The sequence below is a fragment of the Geotrypetes seraphini genome, chromosome 3, assembly GCF_902459505.1.
Source record: "Geotrypetes seraphini chromosome 3, aGeoSer1.1, whole genome shotgun sequence".
Lineage (NCBI taxonomy): Eukaryota > Metazoa > Chordata > Amphibia > Gymnophiona > Dermophiidae > Geotrypetes > Geotrypetes seraphini.
This window is the reverse complement of record NC_047086.1, coordinates 108,643,175-108,670,081: the sequence shown is the minus strand read 5'-3', so window position 1 is coordinate 108,670,081 and position 26,907 is coordinate 108,643,175. Positions and strand designations below refer to the sequence as shown.

Sequence of the window (26,907 nt, the reverse complement as noted above, 5' to 3'; positions counted from 1 at the left end):
CCAGAGAATTTGCTTGCGCTAACCATCTTTGCTTTCTTTTGACCCCCACTCATACTTGGGCTCTCATCTGGCTCCAAATTTTGTTCAGAGTCTAGTTCTTTCCTTTTCAAAAACTTGTCCATCACTGCAGTATCTCACTGTCACTCAGGACTTACTGCGCTTGTCTCCTCCAGATAGCCGCTGTCCGTCACACTCAGCACTCTTCTGATCGATCCCCGATGAGCCGGCGGATGACAGCTCCAGATGACAGCTCTGTAAAACTAAACAAGCCAGACCAGCACAGATCAATCCTACACCGTCAATCCTAACAGAAAACCATGTCTTTCAAACACACAGAACACAGAAAACACCTTCGCCTAGTATGGAATATGTCATCACAAACTAACCCCTCACCCTTTTACAAAACTGTAGTGTGGATTTTAGCCACAGTGGTAACAGCCCTGACACTCATAGAATTCTGAGCATCAGAGCTGCTACCACCACGGCTGGCGCTAAAAAACGCTCCACAGTTTTGTAAAAGGGGGGATAAAATAGAAATACACAGTTTCAACGCTGTAGCTCAGAGGTGCCCAAACTTTTTGAGCTTGTGAGCTACTTTAAAATGACCAAGTCAAAATGATCTACCAATAATAAAATTAAAAAACACAAAGCACACTATACGCTGAGAAAATGTTAATTATCATTCCTATTCTGGGTTTTTTTCAAAGAGGTCAAGGCAGATGACTCTATGCATTGTCACCTCAGTAACAACCATACAAAAATAGATAAATATACCCTCCATCCTTTTTATTAAACCACAATAGCAGTTTTTAGCGCAGGGAGCTGCGCTGAATGCCCAGCGCTGCTCTTGACACTCATAGGCTCCCTGCGCTAAAAACCACTATTGCGGTTTAGTAAAAGGTGACCATATTGTAAAATATAGACAGCAGATATAAATTCAGAACTGTGCATAGTAAGTGAAGGGAAGTTTTCATCTCTGGGAATTTACCCAGTTAACTATTAAGTTATTTGGGCAAATTCCTTTGAAAACTGTGGTAATATGCCTCCACTTTGCTAAATTTAAAATAAAATCATTTTTCCTACCTTGTCTGGTGATTTCTGGTTGCACTTTCTTCTTCTGACTGTGCATCCAATCTTTCTTCCCTTCTATCAGCCTGTATGCTTTCTTTCCTCCACACCTCATTCCCTCCCCCAACTTTTTCTTCCTCTCTCCCTGACCTTTCTTTCTTTTTTTCTGTTTCTCTTCTTTCCTTCTGTTTCCCTGCCTGCCCCCTTTCTTTCTTTCTCCCTGCCGTTCCCCAAGCCACTGCCGCTGCCATCGGGGAACAGGACCCACCAATGGATAACAGGTCCCAAAGCCGACGCCGACGCATGCTCTCCCTGACGTCAATTCTGCAATCGGAGAGGAAGTTCCGCCCAGCCAGGCAGCGATTGGCTGGCCCGAACTTCCTCTCCGACTGCAGAATTGACGTCGGGGAGAAGAAGACTTATCGGCTCGATAGATTAGATCGCCAAGACAAAGTGAGTCCTGGGTGATCGACTCACTTTGCCTTGGCGAGCTACTGGCGCCCCTGCCTAGGACCCTGGGGGAGCCCGGGCCCCCTGTCAGCTCCGGGCCCCTGAATGCAGGACTGGTAGTACTGCCCTGATGGCGGCCCTGTGGCACACCAGGCAACATCACTGCTCTGGAGGGTGTTTTCCCCTATAACAGCCTCTGGAAGAGCGTTCCAGCTTTCTATCACTCTCTTGGTGAAGAACAACTTCCTTACATTTGTACGGAATCTATCCCCTTTCAACTTTAGAGAGTGCCCTCTCGTTCTCCCTACCTTGGAAAGGGTGAACAACCTGTCCTTATCTACTAAGTCTATCCCCTTCAGTACCTTGAATGTTTCGATCACGTCCCCTCTCAATCTCCTCTGTTCGAGGGAGAAGAGGCCCAGTTCTCTAATCTTTTGCTGTACGGCAGCTCCTCCAACCCCTTAACCATCTTAGTCGCTCTTCTCTGGACCCTTTCGAGTAGTACCGTGTCCTTCTTCATGTACGGCGACCAGTGCTGGACGCAGTACTCCAGGTGAGGGCGCACCATGGCCCAGTACAGCGACATGATAACCTTTTCTGATCTGTTCGTGATCCCCTTCTTTATCATTCCTAGCATTCTCTTTGCCCTTTTTGCTGCCGCCGCACCTTGCATGGACGGCTTCATCGACTTGTCGATCAGAACTCCCAAGTCCCTTTCCTGGGAGGTTTCTCCAAGTACAGCCCCGGACATCCTGTATTCGTGCATGAGATTTTTGTTACCGACATGCATCACTTTACACTTATCCACGTTGAACCTCATCTGCCATATCGATGCCCATTCCTCGAGCCTGATTGTCTGCAAATTTAATCACCTCGCTTGTCGTACCTATGTCCAGATCATTTATAAAGATGTTACCCCATTGGTGACGCTCTTCTAGTCTGAATATTGTCCATTTACCCCCACTCTCTGTTTCCTATGCTCCAGCCAGTTTTTAATCCACGTGAGTATTTCACCCTTGATTCCACGGCTCGCAATTTTCTGAAGTAGTCGTTTATGCGGAACCTTGTCAAATGCCTTCTGAAAATCCAGATATACAATGTCGACCAGATCGCCCTTGCCTATCTGTCTGTTTACTCCCTCAAAGAAGTGCAGCAAGTTCGTCAAACACAATCTGCCTTTGCTAAAACCGTGTTGACTGGTCCTCATCAGCCCGTGTCCGTCAAGGCAATTAATGATGCTGTCCTTTATCAGTGACTCTACCATCTTTCCCAGTACCGAGGTCAGACTCACAGGTCTGTAGTTTCCCGGATCTCCCCTCAAACCTGTTTTGAAGATCGGCATAACATTCACTTCCGAAGCAAGGGATGCAAATCCTGAGCAAAGGAAAGTATCACAGACATCTCGCCTAAATTTTGATCTCTTCCTGCGTTTACTGTATGTGCTTGTATGCTGACTAAAATACAGGAGAGCTTCCTTTAGTGATGACTCCTGCAATTTGTAGTTTAGTTCAACCAGCTGCGTATATTATATTGACAATAGCAATTTCCTAATATTAGCATATTTTGAACATTGTTGTACTGTCACAGCAGCTACTGAACTACAGTAAGTTGGAAGGGGATATAAAAGAGGAGAAACAATCCCAGGGTAGTTTTGAAGTTTATAGGCTTGATTCTCGTTGCACTGGAAGCCCAAAGGAGCAAGAAGAAAATGCCAAGTCCCCACCCCAATCCCAACCAAAAATATGTATTTATTATTTATAACAGCTTTAGGTAAACTTAAGCATAGGTTGGAGGAGTATTTCTAGGGTGCTAAAGCTTTACTTTTGAATTCCAGGTGTGTCCTTTAAGAAATGCCGTAAAGAGAATTTGGAGTTGGTTCCTGAGGCCCTGACTGACCTAGATCCCCCTCTAGTTGTTGATCACAATAGACTTAAGGTAATGGAGATGAAAATGAGATTGTGACTGTGACATCTATTTTTGATCCAGCCCTGATTCCGTGAAACTTGTTAGTCAAGTTTTGAACCAGTATTTTAAAGTAAAGTAAAAGGTATTACTTTGTAATAGAATAACAGATGGCATTAAATAACATTTGATATGACTGCCAGGCAAAATTAACTTGGCCTGTTTTAGTCAGCACTAAGCTAAACTGAGCCATGCTTGTGAACTTTCTCCTCATTTTCCTTCCAATGTTGGTGGAATCAGTCCAGTAATGATTTTTTACTTCATATAGCTCCAATGATATGTCAGTTGTAATTGCAATATATAGAACTCCTGATTGCATATTTCAGTAGTTCTTACACCTGTCCTGGGGAGCCCCCAGCCAATGTGAGAATGGGATACTGGGCTTTGATGGACCTTTGGTCTGACCCAGTAAGACTATTCTTATGTTCTAAGACAGTGTTTCTCAACTTCTTCAAGCCAAATACCCCCTAAGTCTAAGAAATATTAATTGAGTACCCCAGCCCAAGCTCCTCCCCAGATTTGCCAAGGCTCTGCTCCTGACCCAACCCCCATAATAATAGTACTAATTATAATTAAATTTCTTCCATCCATTTTTCATATACATACAATATACTCTTTTTTAAACTTTTTTAAATTATAAATATGCAAATATACATATATGCAAATATACAAACGATAACTCAAACATGAAACAAACTAGTTGTATAATCTTATTAATACATAATGGTAACCACAAAATTTAAAAAAACAAAGCACACTGTACCCGAACAGAAAATGTTAATTTTCATTTATATATATATATATATATTTTTTTTATTTTTTTTTTTCAAAGCGGTCAAAGCAGATGATTTTAAAATATGCAATGTCACCTCAGTAACAACTATATAAAAATATATAATGCAAAATATAGACAGCAGATATAAATTCTCAAAATTGACACATTTTGATCACTAAATTAAAAATAAAATCTTTTTTTTTTCTACCTTTGTTGTTTGGTGATTTCATGAGTCTGGTTGCACTTCCTTCTGACTGTGTATCTAATATTTCTTTCTTTCTGCCTCCTGCATGCTTCCTGTCCTCTGGACCTCATTCCCTTCCCCAACCAACATTTCTCTCTGTCTCTCCATGAGTCCAACTTTTCTTCCTCTCTCCTCCACCTTTATTGGCAACATGTTTCCCTCTCTCTCTCTCACTGTCCATCTGTCTTGAGAGATCCAGGCATCTCTCCCACCCCCTCTACTGCTACATCCAACATTTTGCCCTCTCTCATCTCCCTGATCATGTGCAGCATTTTTCACCACTGCCCACCAGCCCCATGCCCATTTCTCCTTCTATCACCCCTCTCCAGCACCATGCCACATCTCTCCCTCCATCACCATGTCCAATATTCCACCCCCTTGCATCCCCTTCAATCTGTCCCTCTGTTCCCTCTCCACCACTTTATCCAACATTTCTCCCTCTCATCCTTCTATTCCCCATGCATCTTTACCTCACTCCTCTCTCTATGCCCAGTTTTCCTCTTTCTTCCTTTCCCCATGTGCACCATCTCTTTCCCTCTCACTCACACACTCATGCCCAACCATTCTCCCTTTCTATTCCCTCCCTCCTATGTCACAAGTTAGTGCCCCCTTCCTCCCTCTCTTTTGTGTCCCATGTTCATTCCTCCTCCCTTCCTTCTGTGTCGAGTTCATGCCCCCTCCCCCTCCCTGCCTTCTAGCCTTGTCCTAAAATCGTGCCACTCCCATGTCCTAATGCGCTCCTTCCCCCCCTCCTTTGTCCCAGATTATGTTTCCTTACTTGTTTGAGCCGCACTCGCTCCTTCTGCCTTCAGCGGCACTTGTTGGGGGGCCGCACAGGCAGCAGATCACAAGCTGCACGTGGCTGACTCACAAGCCTTCCCTCTGACATCAGCTCTTATGTTGGAGAGAAGGTTTACGGGTCAGCTACATGCAGCGTGTGAACCACTGCCTGCGCATCCTCCCCAACAAGTGCCGCTGAAGGAAGTAACTGGGAACACACACATCCCACTGACCCAGAAGGCTTTCCTCTGAAGGGCAGGAGGGAGGAATCCCCAGCGGAGGCTTCAGTGGATGGGTTGGACAGACTATATCCTCAGCGGAGGCCAGTGCTGCGTACCCCCAACAAGTGGCTCGCGTACTCCCAAGGGTATGTGTACCGCATGTTGAGAAGTTTCAAGTTTATTCATGGCTTGATATACCGATCGTCACATGTATCTGGGCGGTTTACAATATTAAAAATTAGAAAGGTCTAATAAAATTTTTGATTTAGGTGAGATAAAATAAAAAGAGGGTAAATCTAATTCATCATAGTTTTAAGACTGATTAGAAACGAGAGGTTTTAGGGGATAGGGAAGCTTTAATTACAATAACTAAACACTGTTCTAAGATATCTCTAATGACTATGCATGTGGCAGATTTGCATGCATGTCACCTCTGTTGTATGTAAATCTGCCTCATACATATTCATTTGGAATATCTTAAAAACCCAACTGGCTGGGGGTCCCCAGGACAGGTTTAAGAACCACTGCCATATTCATCACATTCAGTGTTCAGCCTCAGAACTGGCTTCAAAGATAGATAGCACTTCATTTACTTGTAACAAAGTGAGTTGGCCTGTAGATGAAAAGTAGCTGCTAAAACATAGTAGATAGTTGTCTATACCATGTTTTTGAGTTGGACTACTAGAGCCAGAATGCATATGATACAAATGCAGTATATCTTTGATGTGCTTTTATAGTACATTTTTGGTATTGTCTTAGTTTACGGTATTTTATTTATAAAATGGCTTGAAACTTGATTTTATGGTTGTTTTCAAAATTCACAAAGATGGGTTTATTTTTATTTGTTTTACAAAGCAAAATTGTAATACAAAAATGAAGTACAGTCTTTGGGAATATCATAGTTTGTAAGCAGTTCAATAAATTATATAAAGAGAGAAAGAATGGTATATTTTTCCATTTTTAATAGATACTCCTGGATACACTTGTTCAGAAAAGTAGCAGTCTCACTGTTGAACAACTTGAGAGGTTGTACTCACTCCTTAGTCAATGCATCTACCATCATCGTAAAGACTATGACAAGTTGCAACTTATTGAGGTAAGATTAACAATATCACCTTTAAGAATAGATATACTGTTACTCCCTTTCCTATTTAGCCACAGATTAATTCAATTATGCGTATGTTACATTAGTTAATTAATGTGAACGATTTTCAGAAGATAATTTTTACCTGTTGTGTTGTAAACAGTACATTCTCTTTGTTTACTAAATACTACTAGCTGCAGTTGGCTGCTAGAAGAGAAAAAAGTTTGTTGATCATTGAGAGGGTAACTTTAAAAAAGCATTTCCACTGATAAAATTGTTCTGTATCAACAAGCAGGAAAGATGGTGACGTCTCTGCACAGAATCTGCTTGTGGTGCTGCCATCTAGCTGGTGAAACTGATCTTTAAGGCACATAAGCATGCACAGGAATCCCTCTGTGCTGTCTAATCTCTTTACAGCTCAATCTTTTTCTCTCTACCAACCTGTTTAGACATCATGAATTTTTTTTCTTTCTTCTGCTAATGGCTTTCAAAGCTGTGTTCACCCCAGAGCCAAATTAAGAGTACGGAAGGGGCAAAGTAAATGTGACTGGCATAGCCTGCTGTGCCATTTCCAGGATTAGACGGAGCAATAAAGAAAAACAAATGTTCTGCTCTGCCAGGAGTTTCTTTCTCACCAGCAGCACCAGAGAAGCTAGTGGCCCAAGTATCAGCTTCACACAAATTTCAACAAAGCACTTTGCCCCTCTTGTGGGAGACCTGTTGACTGTTAAGAGAACAGCCACAGAGCCTGACTGGCTGCAAAGCCTTCCAAGCATGCTGAAAATGAAAACAGCTCCTCCGTAAAGGCTCTTAAAAAGACTAACTGTAAAATGGCAGAAGTCCCCAAACTGTTTAGAAGCCCCTAAGATGCTTGTAGGACTCTCCTACTTAAAAAGTTTTGGCTAGTTTTCAACCACTACCTCGCAGTGTTATGCCTTTGCTGTCATCTCATTCACAGTTGGTGAAAGCACTGCTATTCTGACACTCCTACAGAAATTTTTGAAAGATGGCTTTGCAGTATTTTCAGGTTCTTTGACCAGCACTGAAACAGCTATGCCTCTTTTGACTGAGTGTACTCTCTCCCCCCCCCAAAAAAAAATTCTCTAGACCTAGTTCTAGTCAGTGTTCAGTCTACTCTGATAAGGACTATTGCTCTTGACTTGCTAGCTACTCCTAGGGAACCAGAGAATAATAACTCAGTTTGCATGTATTCTGTTCTTCAGCTCATAGATAATCAGATTTCCCTTCAGTCTTAAGAATCATAAAACTTTTGATCCTAAATTTTTGGCAAAAGGGATGGCAATTCTGTCAGTAGGTCCATCTGTAGTCCAGCAATCCAATGGTGATTTTCAGTTTGTGGTGCAAACTATGAGAGCACCAGTGGAATCATTGGCACTCCTTGTTCACCAAACCTGCTAGGAGTTGCAGCTGGAGATTTGACAGTTGTCTTTTTCCATTAAGACTTCCTCCAAATATAGAAACATAGAAAGATGACGGCAGATAAGGGCTATAGCCCATCAAGTCTGCCCACACTATTTACCCACCCTCTTAAGTCTACTGACCCCCTAAAGTATAATTGTAATTATACTGTCACTCTACTGACCCGCTCATTCAAGTCCTAGTGACCCTATCTCTTAGCAAATGGTTGAAGTTAAAATATAATGCTATGGTAAATGGATGGCACTCAGCAAATTTCTGCTTCTATCATGGCATGAGACAAGAGTGCCCATTGTCACTTCTCCTGTCATATTTACAATTGTCATTGAACCATTAGCTGCTGCAGTAAGACAGTATATAAATATTCATGGGATATCAGTTGTTAAAAATGGACATTTAGGCCCCGATTCTGCAAACTGTGCCTAACTTTAGGCGTGGTTTAGACATCCGTGGAGCGCAAGTCGCACTCTATGTTACTTAGACGTAAGATAGGGGTCAGATACACATCTCCAAAAATATTTTTTTTTCACTTCTAGCCGACAGGTAGATGCCCCTACAATGTATTTAGTTATATGTAAAAATGTGGTTTTTACCGATTCGGTTCCATTATTTCAGGATTGTAAGCTTTAACATAATCTAAACACAGTATACCATCTTCAAAAGGATATTTATAATACAGCGGTACCTCGGTTTACGAGTGCACCGGTTTGCGAATGTTTTGCAAGACGAGCAAAACATTCGCAAAATCGGAGCCTCGGAAACCGAGCTTGCCTCGATGTACGAGCGCCTCCCCCCACAATCCCGACATCCCCCCCCCCCCGCACCCATCCACCCACCCGAACACATCACTTACCCCCCATCTGAAACTCGGCACCGGCACCAATGCACAGGACATGGCAGTGCCGGAAGATCTGTCGTCCTTTTTTCTGGGCCTTGAGCATCTGCGCATGCTCAAGGCCTTCGAGTTCCCGCTCTCTCCGAGATTCTCCGAGAGAGCGGGAACTCTAAGGCCTTGAGCATGCACAGATGCTCAAAGCCCAGAAAAAAGGACGACAGATCTTCCGGCACCGGCATGTCCTGTGCGTTGGTGCCAGTGCTGGGTGCCAGATGGGGGTGTGATGTGTTTGGGTGGGTGGATGGGTGCGGGGGGTGTCAGATCACAGCGGGGGGCAACGTGCTAGGTGGGTTGGCAGATCACACGGGGAGATGGCAGATCACGCGGGGGGCCTTCGTGAGCGGGGGGAGCAATGCTGGTTCTTCTAACTGAGGGACAGATTCTTCAAACTTTCGAATAATAAAAGAACAAGAGGGCATTCGGAAAAGTTGAAAGGGGACAGATTCAAAACGAATGCTAGGAAGTTCTTCTTTACCCAACGTGTAGTAGACACCTGGGATGCGCTTCCAGAGAGCGTAATAGGGCAGAGTACAGTACTGGGGTTCAAGAAAGGATTGGACAATTTCCTGCTGGAAAAGGGGATAGAGACGTATAGATAGAGGATTACTGCACAGGTCCTGGACCTGTTGGGCCGCCGCGTGAGTGGACTGCTGGGCAAGATGGACCTCAGGTCTGACCCAGCAGAGGCATTGCTTATGTTCGGGGGGTGGGGTAGAGCAGTGCCACTGGCCTCGGGGGGAACGAATCATGCGAGTTTCCCTTACTTTTTATGGGGAAACTCGCTTTGATATACGAGTAATTTTTTTTACGAGCATGCTTCTGAAATGATTTATGCTCGTAAATCAAGGTTCCACTGTATATTATTTTCATTGGGACATGAACTGGGAATATCAGAGTGAATGTTGAAAAAATGTGACATGCTAACATGCTAACCTTCATTCTAATCTGTGCTAGACAACGAGCCATACAAGAATAGCAATTCTGGTTTTATTATACTGTTCCGTATAGGCAGTTAATTATTGTAGGATAGATGCCAGGAGACAACACAAGCTTGATCTTACTGCCCTGTCATATTCTTTTTCTTCATTATGTCAGGATTGTAAGCTTTAACATAATAATAAAAAAAAAGTAACACAGTATGCCATCTTTATAAAGATATTTATAATATTTCATTTTCAGTGAGAGGTACTGACTGACTGGGAGTTGAACTGGAAACAGCAGTGTAGAAGGGTGTAACTTTAACCACTGTGGTACATAGAAAGCTGTATAGCAATTGTAAACTGAGCTACTTGAAGCAGTGTAAAAAATAGCTTTTTGAGCATTGTTTGGGCTTTAACTAGACATGGTATAGACTTCAGAAAGATGGCAGTCGGATAGATGCTATTTAGGCTGCCCTGTATGTAATCCGTTGAGCTTTGTTTGGGCTTTAGATAGACGTTTCTCTGAATGGGATTTAGGCAGATTTTGGATGTTTCCAAAGTGATCTTCTAAATACAGTTCAGGGATTTTATTCTGTGATTTAGCCAGCACATAAACAGGACACACCCATACAAGCATATTGAATTTAAAACTGCCTAAAGAAGCAATATTATTAGCTAATTACAGCACATGAAAATCATAACTTTAGGATTCTTGCTACAAATAACACCTCCTTTCTTTCTAAACATTCGTCCAATCAGCTCATTCTTCAAAGCAAAGAAAGCCCATAACTTCATTTGGCAAAGCTTAAAAACAGAATGAAACACATAACAGACCTGAATGTGACTTCTAGTTAATTGCAAAGGGAGGTGTGCAGCTGCACAATGCTGACCTCATTGTGAGATCATCAAGGTGCACCTTCAAGGTACAATGCCACAAGTAAAAGGCGGGCTGAGAGTTGAACTCACAACCTATGCAAGATCAGCACAGAGCTTTCACTCATTGAGCTACATCACCTTCCACTCCAGTTTCTCTGACTCCCCTGACATATCATAGCTTAGTGATCTGCTAAGGTATCATCTTCTTAGCTATTATATCGCAGTTAGCTGAGACAAAATACTGTTAGCTCAATGGCTTAAAGCACTGCTTTCATCGTCCCAAAAGCCAGAATCCCAAGTATGCTTGAATAAATGTGACATGGAGTCAAATAATGCTGTTTTTATCAATTGCAAACTCCACTTTTAGAATTTATTGTAAATGTGCTGTTTGAGATGAAAATTAGATTTGATTGATCTGTAGCTTGTAATTTTTATTAAAATGAGTATTGTGTCAGCTGAAGTACATGAGGGAGTCGAACCCACACCAGGATCACACACTAACCTTCATTCAAACCGCTGTGCTACACAATGAGCCATAAAATCATAGCAATTCAGGTTTGATTATAGTGTTCCGTTTAGGCATCGTTAAGGCTGTAGCTACGGCGTACATGCGGCTCCGTAGCGGAGCACCGGAAGCACGCCGTAACGGCTGCAGTTAAGCATATGTTAAGCTGTCAGGGTAGGAAACCTCTCCCCTGACTGGAAGAAGCCATTTTTGGCTCACCAAGTTAAGGCACCTTGTTCATCCTCTCCAGCTCTCATATAATGTCATTTTCTCAAATATTATGCTAGTTGCAGACTGTGAGGCAGGAGACATGCCAGCTACCCTGTTTGCCACCCCCTAAGGGCCTCCCCACTTCTCTCCTTTGCAGGCTGGGCCTCATGGAACACTAGATAAGACAAAGGTCAAGATGATGAAATAGCTGAAGTGGTGCTTATTAAGGAAACACTAATGCCCGGCTGCTACTCAATGTAAATAAGCACAAGGTGAAAAATGGTTTACGATTTTAATTGTATTGTCTAAGAAAATAGCATGCAAGTATAATATCAGGCAACTGCAGTTCGATGAGATGGATGACAGGTATGCAGAGGAAGCTACTCCTAGGTCCAAGTTGTTACTGTAGTAGAATTGTTAAGGTCCTATAATCTGCTCCTGGTAGGAGAAGGCAGGCTGTAAAAAAAGGAAGATGGATTGAGACAAATTAAGAGTTTATTGGTGAGTTTTAGGATCTCTTTTGCAAAGGTGCGCTGTTAACGCATCCATAGGATAACATGCAATCGTTAACATTTAGCACATGCTAACGGCACCACTTTAAGCGCGTGGTAAATGTTAATGTGTGCATGTTATCCCATGTATGTGTTAATAGTGCATGCGTTGATTTAGCACACCTTTGCAAAAGAGAGCCTAAAACTCACCAAATTACTGTTCTCTCAGAAAATCATCAATAACTACACCCTTCTGAAGGAAAAAAGTGTGAAACATGTTAGTATTGTGAAAATGTATATAATTCATCACAAAGGCAAACAAAGGTTGCAGTACATTATTCTCACTTGTTCTTTCTGTTTTGGTATTTGAGCTGCTGACTCTGGCCAGGTGCAAGCTGGTGTGCTGAACCCAGTTTTAACAGACCTGCTCTGGCCTCTGGGAAACACATGGGGAGTCATTAGCCACTCTGGGAACCTGAAATCAGGAGAAAAGGGGGAAAATGTTAGAAAGACATCTGTGGCATAAATAAAAAGCAGAAGTTGTGGGAGAATATGTCACAGCACAGTCTCAAAATAACAGCTAGAATGAAAAGAAGCACAAAAACTGTTCCCTTTTTATAAGGATGCCTAACATGACTAAAAAAATTTACCTTTAGTTCTATGAGGAAAAGCACTGCTATAGGTTCCACATATTCATGTAACTTGCATATCCATTTTCCTGGCACCAAAGTTTCAAACAGCATGGGTGTTTTTTCAGCCAACACACCAGGAACCAATTTTTATCATCACTAATTCTCACACGTGCTAATGACCCTGTGGAATGGAGAGATTTGTGGCAGATATCAGGGGGAAAAAAGTTAATAGATAGTCACCATAAGCAATAACACAGAATGGGAGTCCAAAAGAAGAAATCAGTTCTGCCTGAGCTTTTTTCTAATAAAGACACCTAAGTAGCTAGCAATATATCATTCTCATCTGGATTTGGTATCTGAGCTGCTAGCAAGGAGTTCCTTGCATAGATGCAGCATATTCACCTGGAAAGATGAAAAAGGTTAGAAAGACATCAATTGCAAATTACTACAGTATAGCTGCTAATGTTCCTGTGAAATGGAGAGAGTTGTGGCAGATATAGGAAAGAAAAGGTTAAAAGATAATCAAGAAAGGTAAAGTCTCAGAAATCAGGATAATTAATAACACAGAATACGAGTCCTAAAAGAGAAAAAACTACTTTGATGAACCTTCTTATACTAAATAGCGTCTGACATCATAAGCACCATTTGGGCTTCCCACCAGAAAACTTTCAAATCTGATTGGGCGTGCTTTAGGTGTGGTTTGGGCAAACACACCTATACTGACTTTTAATCATTTCCTTCACTTCTCAAAGCTTTGACAAGAAACCATTTCTCATCTGCTTAGTCTGTAGAGTCTGTTACCAAATTCTAAATGAAGTTCCCTCAATAGCTCTATGCCTTAAGGCACTGCTTTTATCTTCCATACGTCAGGGGTTTAAGTCTCGAGTGCAGTTAGCAAATATTTTATTTTCATTTTTCTACCAGAAAACCTTCAAACTCTTTGGCTATTCCTTAGCTTAAACATATTTGGGTTGAGCTTTAAAATGATCTGCAGCAATTCTCAGATGTCTAAAGCAGCCTGTTCTCTCATCCTAAATGCCCTCCCCCACCCGAACACACACTCCTCAGGCATGAAACCACACCTGCAATTCTCAAGCCAAGCTGAATTTACCAATACTAATGTCTCTAGGATACATCTCAAAACATGTACCTTCCTTCAACACCTGTCCAAGCCCTCTAAAGTTTTATTAAACTCTTATACCTGTTGCCCTATGCGGATATTGCATAAAAAGAAATACATTCCTACCACAATGTCTTTTAGTTGAGAGCAGATGAATGTATCTGCTGCACCTGTGCCTGCAAACTGCAGAATGCTGATGAAAAACAGCAAAGTCCACCACTTATGAGAACTGTTAGGATGCTGTTAAAATGAGTGAAGGTGAGGGTAGGATTTGAACTGGTGAACTGGAGAGGATAGACAAGATGCAACAAGGCGCTTTAACTTGGTGAGCCACAAATGGCTTCTTTCAGTTAGTGGAGAGGTTTCTTACCATGAGAGCTTAGGATGTCCTAGCCATGGCAAGATCTAAATAAATGTGCCTGCAAATTGCACAATGCTATTGAAAAACAGCAAAATACACCATATATAAACTCCTATGAGAGCTTAGGAAGCAGTTAGGAAGTTGTTAAAATGAATGAAGGTGAGGGTGGGATTTGAACCGGTGAGCTTGAGAAGATGGACAAGGTATAACAAGGTGCACTAACTTGGTGAGCCAGAAATGCTTTCTTTGTGGTGATTGTGATATCATTCCTAAGCAGATGATACATAGGCAGGTCAGTAAGCTATGATATGACAGGGGAGCCAGAGAAACTGGAGTGGAAGGTGGTGTAGCTCAATGTGTTAAAATCCTGTGCTGATCTTGCAGAGGTTGTGAGTTCAACACCCAGTGCATCTTTTAATTGTGGCATTCTACATTGCAGGTGCACCTTGATGATCTCACAATGAGGTCAGCATTGTGCAGCTGCACAGCTCCATTTTGCAATGAGGGAAAATGCATGTTAAGGTCTGTATCTAGTTTTTCTGTTTTTAAGCTTTGAGAAATAAAGTAATGTGCAATATTTATATCTTTTTCATGTTCTTTCTTTGCTTTCAAACAAGAGCCGATTACAGCAGTTTGGTGAGAAAAAAAGGGAAAGCCAAAGGTGCTGTAATTAGTAAATCATCTTGCAGTTTGGGCAGAAAAGTACTATGTTTTGCATGCAATATGTTTGTATTGATGTGCCCTATTGATATGGTGGCTATTAAATCTATTAGGAGGGGAAAAAAGAGGAAATAACAGATTCCTGAATTTATGTAAAAAATATCATTTTGGAAGCCCCGCCTATAGAAACTCGCTTTCAGTTTCAAGTTTATTTATGGCTTGATATACCGACCATCACATGTATCTTGACGGTTTACAATATTAAAAATTAGAAAAGTCAAATAAAATTAAAATAAGAGGAGTTTAAAACTAAAACTATGACAACTTAAGACTTATTAGAAACAAAAGGTACTGGGGGATAGGAAAGTTTTAATTACAATATGTAAATAAAAATAGAAAGGAAGGATAGAGGGATAGGGAATGATGAGAGGAAGACAGGGATGGCGCTTCTTAAAAACTTTTTTTCCCCACTTATTGATAGGCATCTTTAAAGAGAAATGTTTTAAGATTCGCTTTAAGTTTATTTAGGGAATTTTCATTGCGGAGATAAAGTGGCATTGAATTCCAGAGTGAGGGTGCGACTACAGAAAAAATGGAATTTCTAGTGTAGTATAGGTCCTTGATTGAGAGTACTGTCAATAAGTTTTGATTCGTAGATCTAAGGACCTTAGGAAGGGTGTATGGAATGAGATATTTGTCTAGGAAAACGGAGGTGGGAGGACTTAATTTTAAACGTTAAAAGAAGAATTTTGTATTTAGTTTGGTGAAAGACTGGTAACCAGTGTAACACTCGAAGAAGCGGGGTAACGTGATCATATTTTTTGACCTTATAGATAAGTTTGATTGTGGAAACCAAGCTTAGTCCAGCTTTTCATTCACCTACAATTTTTGCGGTATTTAGACGCGGTCTGCCACCCAACTAGCATCTATCTGGTGCCTATCCTTAGCTACGCCCACGTCTGCATACTTGGACGCGACTTTTTCCAAAACTCGCATCTACCTCACATCTATATTCTGAGAACGCCTAACTGATGCCTAACTCCATCTAAGTCCCAATTAACGCTTTTAAGACCTTTAAATCGCTCATTAACCCCTTAAATTGAACATCTAAACCACACCTAAAGTTAGGTGCAGTTTGCAGAATCGGGACCTTAGTTTCATTATATGCATTTGATATTACAATTTTTCTTATTTTAGAGAATCTCTTCTCTATAATGTGCATGATTGAACAGTTTGGATCTGTCAGGATATGTTATATATTTTATTTATTTAATTTGTTTTCTATCCTGTTTTCCCCAAAGAACTCAGAATCGGTTATACAGTAACTTTTTCAAAATATTCATTGATACACTCTAATGATGCTGCTAATCATCAGCTTCAGTCTCTAGATATATTGGGTTTCAAACTTGATTTACAGTTTAAATATTTGCGGATTCAAATATCAAATAACTTGAAGACTTTATTTCAAAAATATAAAAATAAATAAAAATAAATTAGATATTTCTCCAAAGACAAGCAGGACAAATATATTCTTACACTTGGGTGTCATCATCTCTATGATGATACGAGATAGTATATCTTTAAGTGGCTTTTGGCTGTGGTTCCACCATGTATGCACAAGGGACTCAGTCTTGGTTTTTTCTGCGGAGCAAGGATGTTGCTTCTTCTTTATCTCCTAACACCTTTTTTTTCTGCATTTTTTGTTACATTGGCATTTTCCATGCAGGTATTTTATTGTTGTTTTCTTCCCACACAGTTTGCGCCTTATATTCTTTTCAATCTAATCTAATATTTGTGAGTCACACAAACCTAAACAGGTGCTAGTTGACTTGAAGAAGAAAAAGGGTAGCTTGGCCAAAGAGAGGAAGAAAGGAGGAGAAAAACCTAATCATACTAAGCAAAAGAACAGGTGTGAACATAAGCAGTGCCTCTGCTGGGTCAGACCAGGGGTCCATCATGCCCAGCAGTCCACTCACGCAGCGGCCCACCAGGTCCAGGACCTGTATAGTAACCCTCTATCTATACCCTTCTATCCCCTTTTCCTTCAGGAAATTGTCCAATCCCTTCTTGAACTCCAATGCCGTACCCTGTCCTATCACACCATCTGGAAGCGCATTCCAGATGTCCACCACCCATTGAGTGAAGAAGAACTTCCTAAAATTGGTTCTGAATCTGTCCCCTTTTAATTTTTTCTGAATGCCCTCTCGTTCTTGTAGTTTTCGAAAGCTTAAAGAATCTGTCCCTCTCCACTTTCTCTATGCCCTTCATGATTTTGTAAGTCTCTATCATATCCCTTCTAAGTCTCCGCTTCTCCAGGCAAGAGAGCCCCAGTTTCTCCAATCTTTCAGCGTATGAAAGGTTTTCCATACCTTTTATCAAACGTGTCGCTCTCTTCTGAACCCTCTCGAGTATCGCCATATCCTTCTTTAGGTACAGCAACCAATAGTGGACGGAGTACTCCAGATGAGGGCGCACCATCGCCCGATACAACAGCAGGATAACTTCTTTCATTCTGGTTGTAATACCCTTCTTGATTATACCTTGCATTCTATTCGCTTTCTTAGCAGCTGCTGCGCACTGTGCTGACGGCTTCATGGTCTTGTCCACTATTACCCCGAAGTCCCTTTCTTGGGTACTCTCACTCAGTAACAGCCCTCCCATCGTGTAGCTGTACCTCAGTTTTCTGTTTCCTACATGCAAGACTTTACATTTCTCTACATTAAACTTCATCTGCCATCTCGTTGCCCACTCCACTAGCGTGTTCAGGTCCCTTTGTAAATCTTCACAGTCTTCTTTGGTCATAGTCCCATTAAATAGTTTGGTGTATGATGATCTTGTAAAATTAATTGTCAAAGAGTAGAGATTTCAGTTTCTTCCGGAATAGGGTGTGGTTGGCTTCTGTTCTTATTGTATCTGCGAGATCATTCCAGATTTTGACTCCTAGGAAGGTGAGCATGGATTGGAAAATTCTTCTGTACATGAGATTTTTCGTTGTGGGGAGGTTCAGTTGAATCCTGTTAAGTACTCTGTGAGGCGGACCATGCATCAGATAGGATTTTGATGAGAGGGGCAGCTGAGTTACCATAAATTATATGATGTATGATGCAGGAGTTGTTTGAGGTAGATTGAGATAGTCATATTTTTTCAGGCTGAAAATGAGTCTATTGGCTTTATTTATTTTTTTGTTTTTCATGGCCAATTGCCTTTTGATTTAGCCATGATTCTTTGTGCCATACCCCTGGAGACTCCTAATCACTTCAAAAGATATATCTGGTGTGATTGGGTGATAAAACTGTGTTCTCTCTTTAAAAATGAACACAGAAAGTGCATTAGTCCCACCAGAGGGAACTTTTTGGAACCTCAAAGTCCAGTCCTTCAGCATTGGAAGCACCGACTCAATGGCACTGTTGAACACTGGGAGTTCACCAACATAGATGATGTTTCCTCAACATTGATCTCTAGTAGCATCAGACCTGATGCCGACAACACATGAATTTCACGCCATCCACTTTGGTATCAAGGGACCCCAATGTCATGTATTGAGTTAAGGCCAAGAATCATCAATATCATCTCCCTTCAATGCACAGTGTAGGAATTCCGAGATGTCGGTCAACATTACCGGCATCCCAAAAAATCAATGCTGAGTGAACTGCTTCCACTCTATTCTGGTGCTATCATATCAGCCCTCATGTACTTGGAATCCTGCTTTTCATATGGCACTGGCAATTCAGCAGGCTGTCTCCACACTAACACCATACCCAGCTCTATTGATGCTTGTCCTCAATGACCAGTTTTGGGCCATGCTGAGGGAGGAGTTGGCAAGTTTGCTACAGCTCCAAAGTGCTCAAACAAGGGTGCTTGTGCCAGCCAAATCACTCGGCCTCTCCAACCCCAAGGCCCATGCTTCGCCTGTGGAATAGTCTTCAACCCCCTTGCCTCAAGAGGTATCAGCAACACTCAACATTGGGAGAGGAAGCTCCTTCAAGGTCGAGAATTAAGCATGCATCTTTTTGCCTAATTCTGAGGCCTGGACATCCTTTCAGACAGCCTAGATGGGCATATCCTCAGGAATCTCATCAGGTCTATTTCGCTGAGTATAACACAGACCAGTCATGGGAGTCTGAGGAAGAGCTAGAATACCTCTCAGAGAAGGAGTCGTATAGCATACTCTCAGACCTCTCTCCACTTGGACTCTTAGAGAAGCCACAGTAAGGTCGTTATCCAAACCAGCTTGAAGTAAGGTGAAAATCAGTGAGAGTGGAGCTGAACATGGATCCACCTGGTCTTGGGCGCAGTTACTTTTGAATAGAACAATTTGTTTAAACCTATTGCTAAGTGTATTGGGTGGCTCTAAGTGCGTGGGTACTAACTGAAGGTGGAGTTAGATAGCCCAGTGAAGTATAACAGAGACAGAGTGAAAATTCTGGAGTGGATTCCTTCTGCAGCAGCATGCAGCTATAGGGAAATAACCCTACTGTCTAGAATGTCTCACCTATCTACTGGAAAAGAACTTACCAAGTTAAGTATGTGGAGGGGTATAATCAAAACATATCTAAGTCCAATTTGGACGCATGGCGCTAGATGCCCAAAGTCGGTAGAAATGCTTCATCTGATATCTTAAGGACCTTCTTCAAATATCGGCTCACCAAGTCCACTGCTGATATCACAGGGGACTTGGGGAAATTTAAGAATCTTCTTAGCTGATTTTCCAGATATTCAATCTTTCATTGGGTTAAGTTCTTATCTTTCACCATAGCTATTCCCAAATTCTGTACTTCCTCCACTTTCTGCTCCAAAGTTGTCACTTTCTCCAATTGCTGAACTAAGGGCTCCTTTTATCAAGGCGCGCTACAGGGGTTAGTGTGTCGGACATTTCATCACGCGCTAACCCCCGCAGCAGCCTAAAATCCTAACGCCTCGTCAATGGAGGCGTTGGGTACTAGCGCGGCAGGCGGTTTAACGTGCGGTATTCCATGCGTTAAACCGCTACCACACCTTTGTAAAAGGACCCCAAGCCTTGGGACTGGGAAGCAATTTGTTCAGAAACCTTTTTCATTTCTCCCTCCATTTTATCCACTCTTCTCAAAAAAGAGGGATTTAAGTCTTGTATAGCTTCCTAAAGTACCTCAAAGGTTATAACGGCTGGCTTCTTATTTTTCACACCTGCAGAACTTATAGATGGGCCTTTCCGCCCACATGCCCCACTCATAGTTTCAGCTGGATACAAAGTCTGTGGAGTGGATACTCTCATCAGCACACCTTGCTGTGAGGAAGAAAACTCTATAGGAGAGAGATTCCCGGACAGCGAAAAAGAAGCTTGAGTTTCCTCCGAGTTTCCACACTGATGCTCTCGATCCAATAGACTCCTTCCAGGCTGCAGGGGAACCGCTCTATTCTCAGGACTCAACGAGATCCCATTGCCACTAGTGCAACTCATAAGCACATATTGCACGTGCTGTTCTTGATCAGAAGAGACAACTGACGAGGGTCCAGTCTGCTTTCTGTAGTCCTCCAAGGTAGTTTATTTCATTGGCGGTACTTGGCTACCCACCAGGACATGGACTTTCGCCATTCCCTTTCTCTTGCCCATATTCCCAGCAAGAGAATCGACACACTCACCACCATGGAGCTCAAATAAACCCCAACACCTCGAGCCTCTCACCCAGTTTTTTAATTTTTCAATTACATTTGGGTTAATCATCCTGATTTAAGTTAGTAGGGTGCCAGTCATATATTTATTTCTCACGCGCAATTTTAATTTCAATTATAGAACGCCACGGTTTTGGGGATTCCATATTACCATGCATTTCACTCATGCGTTTTTCTATTTTTTTGACAACAGGCTAGACTGTTTGCATCAGGTTATCTTATCATTTCGAAGTGTTACACATCCAGGTGTCTAAAACATAATGTGAGGTAAGGGATCTATTTGACCCATATTTCATCCTATTAATCACGATTTTTTGACATTATTCCTATCATCATTAGTTAAGCCATCTTTTTACTATCCAGAATCCATTTTCTTCCTTTTTTAGAATGATAGGCATTATTTTTCATCCATTTTTATGTATTTTTTTTTTTTCTTTTTTCATTCGACTGCCTTTGGTTCCATCTAGCTTCATTGCCCAGTGTCAGTATCACATGTCACATTTCTAAGTAAAGATTATGTTATATTGGGTAAGATACATTTACAGTCTTCACAATGCATGTTCATACCCCATCTTCACTTATGTACATTTCCGAGTTCACACATGGTGCACATTTAATCTCATTCACATCTCCAAGTTCACATTAATAATATTTTTACTATTTTTTTTATTTTTTTCATTCTTTATTTTTTTTTCATTTTCCTTCTGTCGCACACTCTAAACATACACAGTTTCACACTTTCTGTTTTAAGACCAATTAGTCTCTGTCTTTCCAAAATCACAATGGCACATACCCATAAGGTAATTTCAATTAAAATTCACATCTCATCATTACACATTTGTTTCATACTCATGGTTCGCCACACAGTTCACAAGGACTTCATATACGTTCCTCACAGGCCACTATGAGTTACCAGTCATATTAAATTTATTTCTACCATCCATTTAAGGGCCCTCAACGAAGGCAAAGAAAGCCGAAACACTGACCATGTTGGGTCCGACGCAAGGCTCAATTTGTACATCATACATTGTTACCTGTATGGATAATTGGTATTATATCGATGTTTTAATATTTATATCTGGATTTTTATGTTAATAAATTTTCTTACCTAAACAGCTCCTGTGATATCCAGAGATTTTGTTCCATCTTTTTGTTTTTGGATCTACCAATACTTTTGAATTTTAATATCTTTGCTAATATTAAGTACATAAGTAGACGCCTCCGCCGGGGCAGACCAGAGGTCCATCCAGCCCAGCGGTCCGCTCACGCGGCAGCCCATCAGGCATATTGCCTGGTCAGCGGTCCCTGACTAATTTTATGCCTACCTCTACACTTATCTCTAAACCTTCCACTGCTCTTATCTGTACCCCTCAATCCCTTTTGATAAGGTTAAAGTTTTATTGGGATTTGTTATCTACGCAATATCATATATTTCAAATCACTCGACGATCATTGTTTTAAAATTGCAGGTGAATGTTTCCTTTCAGCCTTGAATGGCTTAAGAACATAAGAATTGCCGCTGTTGGGTCAGACCAGTGGTCCATCATGCCCAGCACTTCGCTCATGCAGCAGCCCTTAGGTCAAAGATCAGCGCCCTGAAACTAGCCTAACCTGCGTACGTTCTTGTTCAGCAGGAACTTGTCTAACTTTTTCTTGAATCCCTGGAGGGTGTTTTCCCTATAACAGCCTCCGGAAGAGTGTTCAGTTTTCTACCACTCTCTGGGTGAAGAAGAACTTCCTTACGTTTGTACGGAATCTATCCCCTTTTAACTTTAGAGAGTGCCCTCTAGTTCTCTCTACCTTGGAGAGGGTGAACAACCTGTCTTTATCTACTAAGTCTTTTCCCTTCATTATCTTGAATGTTTCGATCATGTCCCCTCTCAATCTCCTCATTTCAAGGGAGAAGAGGCCCAGTTTCTCTAATCTCTCACTGTACAGCAACTCCTCCAGCCCCTTAACCATTTTAGTTGCTCTTCTCTGGACCCTTTCGAGTAGTACTGTGTCTTTCTTCATGTATGGCGACCAGTGCTGGACGCAGTATTCCAGATAAGGGTGTACCATGGCCCAGTACAGCAGCATGATAACCTTCTCCGATCTGTTCGTGATTCCCTTCTTAATCATTCCTAGCATTCTGTTCACCCTTTTCGCCGCCGTTGCACATTGCATGGACGGCTTCATTGACTTGTCAACCAGTACTCCCAAGTCTCTTTCCTGGGGGTGTCTCTCCAAGTACTGCACTGGACATCCTATATGCGTGTATAAGATTTTTGTTACCGACATGACTCACCTTACACTTATCCACATTAAACCTCATATGCCATGTCGCGGCCTCTGATGGCTAAGGTTTAAAGAGACTGCCAACAAAAACAGGATGTATTATCTAACTTTCTAAAATTCACCTCTCATCATTACACGTTTGTTTCATACTCATCAAGCGAGAAATTGAGAAGTTTTTAAAATAGGAAGAAGGGAAAAGCCGATAGTCGACCAAGAGTTGATGGTTCGGGAAACGGTATACCCAGAGGATACCGTGCAAGAAGATTGCAGGGAAGACTCACCGGATCATAGGCAAGATAGAAATCCCAGAGGGACAGAAGCGAAGGAGACAGAAGGAGGTAGAAAGTACAAGAAAGGAACAGACCACAATCTTAAGTATATGTACACAAACGCAAGGAGCCTATGAAAAAAAATGGGGGAATTGGAGGCTATAGCACAAAAAGATGACCTAGACATCATCGGCATCACAAAAATATGGTAGAACAAGGACATCTTGGACACTGTACTACCGGGATACAAGCTATACCGCAGAGACAGAGTAGGACAGAAAGGTGGGGTTATTGCCCTATACATAAAAGAGAGAATTGAGTCTACCAGAGAGAACATGCCGGAAACAAACAATAAGGTAGAGTCTCTATGGGCCAACATATCGAGAACAAATGGAATGGATACGAAGATCGGCATATACTACAGACCCCCAGGGCAGTCCGAAGAGACTGATGAAGAAATGACGGACGAGATTAAACCTGAATGCAAGGGAGGCAACACAGTTATCATGGGCGACTTCAATTATCCGGGGATAGATTGGAACCTAGGCAACTCCAGCTGCAGTAGAGAGACCAAGTTCCTGAATGCTGTAGGCAATTGCTTCCTGGAACAACTTGTCATGGAAAATACGAGAGGAAATGCAATTCTAGACTTAGTTCTAAATGGACTATGGGGACTGGCACAAGGTATAGAAGTAGAAGGGACGCTGGGAAACAGTGATCACAACATGATCCACTTCAACCTAGACACAGAAACAAAAAATCAATCCATAATGATGGCCATGGCACTGAACTTCCAAAAAGGCATCTCAGGCAGCTTCTCATGAAAAATAATTTTGATCATTGTTGCTCACAGCTGTTTCTTACAAACATTTTAGAAAACAGCTAAAAACATATCTTTTCTCTAAATACCTGACTAGCTGACTCATTCAAATATACAATTATGTTTAATGTTTATAATTTTTTGTAAACCACATAGAACTTTTTGGTAACGCGGTCTATAAGTATTATGTTATGTTATGAGAGTTATGGTGAGGAAGAAGATTAGGAAGAGGATACGCACTGTTAATATGCTAGAGCAAGCATGGTCCCTTTTTAAGGACACAGTCACAGAGGTGCAAAATTTATATATACTGCGTATCAACAAGGGTTTCAAGAGGAAGAAGAACAAGGAACCGGCGTGGCTCACTGTAGCGGTGAAGGAAGCGATCAGAGACAAGAAGACTTTGTTTAAGGAATGGAAAAGGACAAAAATGGAGGAAAACTGGAAAAAGCACAAACAACATCAAAGCAAGTGCTATAAGGCGATAAGAGGGACCAAAAGAGACTACGAAGAAAAAATAGCCAAGGAGGCCAAAAGCTTTAAGCCGTTCTTTCAATACATTAAGGGGAAACGACCCACGAAGGAAGTGGTGGGGCCGTTAAGATGACTGGGAAATAAAGGGAGTACTAAAGGAGGACAAAGCCATCTCCGACAAACTGAACGCGTTTTTTGCATCTGTATTTACCGAAGAGGATATATCCAGTATACCGGAAGCCGACAGGCTACGCACAGGAAATGAAAATGGAAAACTGACAGGGACAACGGTCAGCCTAGAGGAGGTATGCAGACAGATTGATAGGCTTAAAAACGATAAATCCCCGGGACTGGGTGGCATTCACCTGAGGGTAATCAAGGAACTGAAAGGGATTATAGCTGAACTGCTCCAACTAATAGCAAATTTGTCAATTGAATCAGGAAAGATTAGGGAAGACTGGAAAGTGGCAAATGTTACGCTGATCTTCAAAAAAGGTTCGAAGGGAGATCCGGGAAACTACAGACTGATGAGTCTGACTTCGGTACCGGGAAAGAGGCGCTGATAAAGGACCACATCATCGATCACCTTGACGGACACAAACTGATGAGGACCAGCCAGCATTGCTTCAGCAAAGAAAGATCTTGCTTGACAAACTTACTGCACTTCTTCGAAGAAGTAAATTGGCAGATAGACAAGGATGACCCGGTCGACAATGTCTATCTAGATTTTCAGAAGGCATTCGACAAGGTTCCGCATGTACGTCTACTATGAAAAATTGCAAGCCATGGAATCGAGGGTGATATATTCATGTGGATTAAAAATTGGTTGGTGGATAGGAAACAGAGAGTGGGGGTGAATGGACAATTCTCAGACTGGAAAAGCATCACGAGTGGAGTACCGCAGTGTTCGGTGCTCGGGCCTGTGCTCTTCAACATATTTATAAACCTAGAAATTGGCACGACAAGTAAGGTAATTAAATTTGTGGCCGATACAAAGTTATTCAGAGTAGTAAGGACACAGAAGGATTGCAAAGACCTACAAAGAGACATAAATACGCTTGAGAAATGGGCTGCGAAATGGCAAATGAGGTTCAACATGGATAAGTGCAAGGTGATGCATGTCGGTAACAAAAATCATATGAATACAGGATGTCCGGTGCTATATTCAGAGAGAGCCCCCAGGAAAGAGACTTGGGAGTACTTGTAGACAAGTAAATGAAACTGCCCACGCAATGTGCGGTGGCGGCGAAAAGGGCAAACAGAATGCTAGGAATGATTAAGAAGGGGATCACAAACAGATCTGAAAAGGTTATCATGCCATTGTACTGGGCCATGGTACACCCCCACCTGGAATACTGCATCCAACACTGGTCGCCGTACATGAAAAAGGACATAGTACTTCTCAAAAGGGTCCAGAGAAGAGTGAAGAAAATGGTTAAGGGACTGAGGGAGTTGCCGTACAACAAAGGCTAGAGAAACTGGGCCTCTTCTCCCTTGAAAAGAGAAGACTTGAGAGGGGACATGATCGAAACATTCAAGATATTGAAGGGAATTGACAGTAGAGAAAGAGAGGTTGTTCACCCTCTCCAAGGTGAAGAGAACAAGAAGGCACTCACTAAAATTAGAAAGGAAAAGATTCCGTACAAACGCAAGTGGTAGAAACCTGGAATGCTCTTCTGGAGGCTGTTGTAGGGGAAAGCACCCTTCAGGGATTCAAGACAAGGTTGGATAAGTTCCTACTGGAACAGAGCATACACAAGTAAGGCTAGACTCAAATAGAGCACTGGTCTTTAACCTAAGGGCTGCCGTGTGTGCTACTGGGAGATAGTGACTAGTGGTGTACCCCAGGGCTCAGTACTTGGACCGATCCTTTTTAATATTTATATCAATGACTTGGAAAACGGAACATCCAGTGAGATCATCAAGTTTGCAGATGACACAAAACTCTGCCGGGCAATCAGATCGCAGGAGGATAGTGAGGAACTCCAGAGCGATTTGTGTCGGTTAGAAAAATGGGCGGAGAAATGGCAGATGAAGTTCAACGTGGAGAAATGCAAGGTAATGCATTTAGGCAGTAAGAATAAGGAATATGAGTACAGAATGTCAGGTGCAAGTCTGGGAAAAAGTGTACAAGAAAGGGATCTGGGTGTACTGATAGATAGGACCCTGAAGCCGTCAGCACAATGCGCGGCAGCGGCAAAGAAGGCAAATAGAATGTTGGGCATGATAAAGAAAGGAATCTCGAGTAGATCGGAGAAAGTTATAATGCCGCTTTATAGGGCAATGGTCAGACCCCACTTGGAATACTGCGTCCAACATTGGTCTCCCTACCTAAAGAAGGATATAAAACTGCTGGAGAGGGTGCAGAGACGAGCAACCAAACTAGTGAAGGGTATGGAGAAACTGGTATATGAGGATCGACTTAAAACACTGGGATTGTTCTCCCTTGAGAAAAGGAGACTGCGTGGGGATATGATCGAGACCTTCAAAATACTGAAAGGAATCGACAAAATAGAGCAGAGAAGATTATTTACATTGTCCAATTTGACACGGACAAGAGGACATGAAATGAAGCTAAGGGGGGACAAGTTCAGGACTAATGTCAGAAAGTTCTGCTTCACACAGAGAGTGGTTTGCATCTGGAATACTCTCCCAGGGGAGATTATTGCAGAATCGACAGTCCTAGGCTTCAAAAGCAAACTAGATGCATATCTCCTTGAGAGAGGC

At 41.9% G+C, this 26,907-nt stretch overlaps 1 protein-coding gene across 3 annotated transcripts in view; it reads left to right on the top strand.

The window, feature by feature from the left end:
- ATAD2B (ATPase family AAA domain containing 2B) overlaps positions 1-26,907 on the top strand; it is a 528,611-nt gene that overhangs the window by 490,416 nt on the left and 11,288 nt on the right. For all 3 annotated transcript variants that reach the window (XM_033936345.1, XM_033936343.1, XM_033936342.1), the window contains 2 exons: positions 3,353-3,453; positions 6,468-6,596. In XM_033936345.1, the coding sequence (XP_033792236.1) occupies positions 3,353-3,453; positions 6,468-6,596 (230 nt within the window). The remainder of the gene's footprint in view (positions 1-3,352; positions 3,454-6,467; positions 6,597-26,907) is intronic.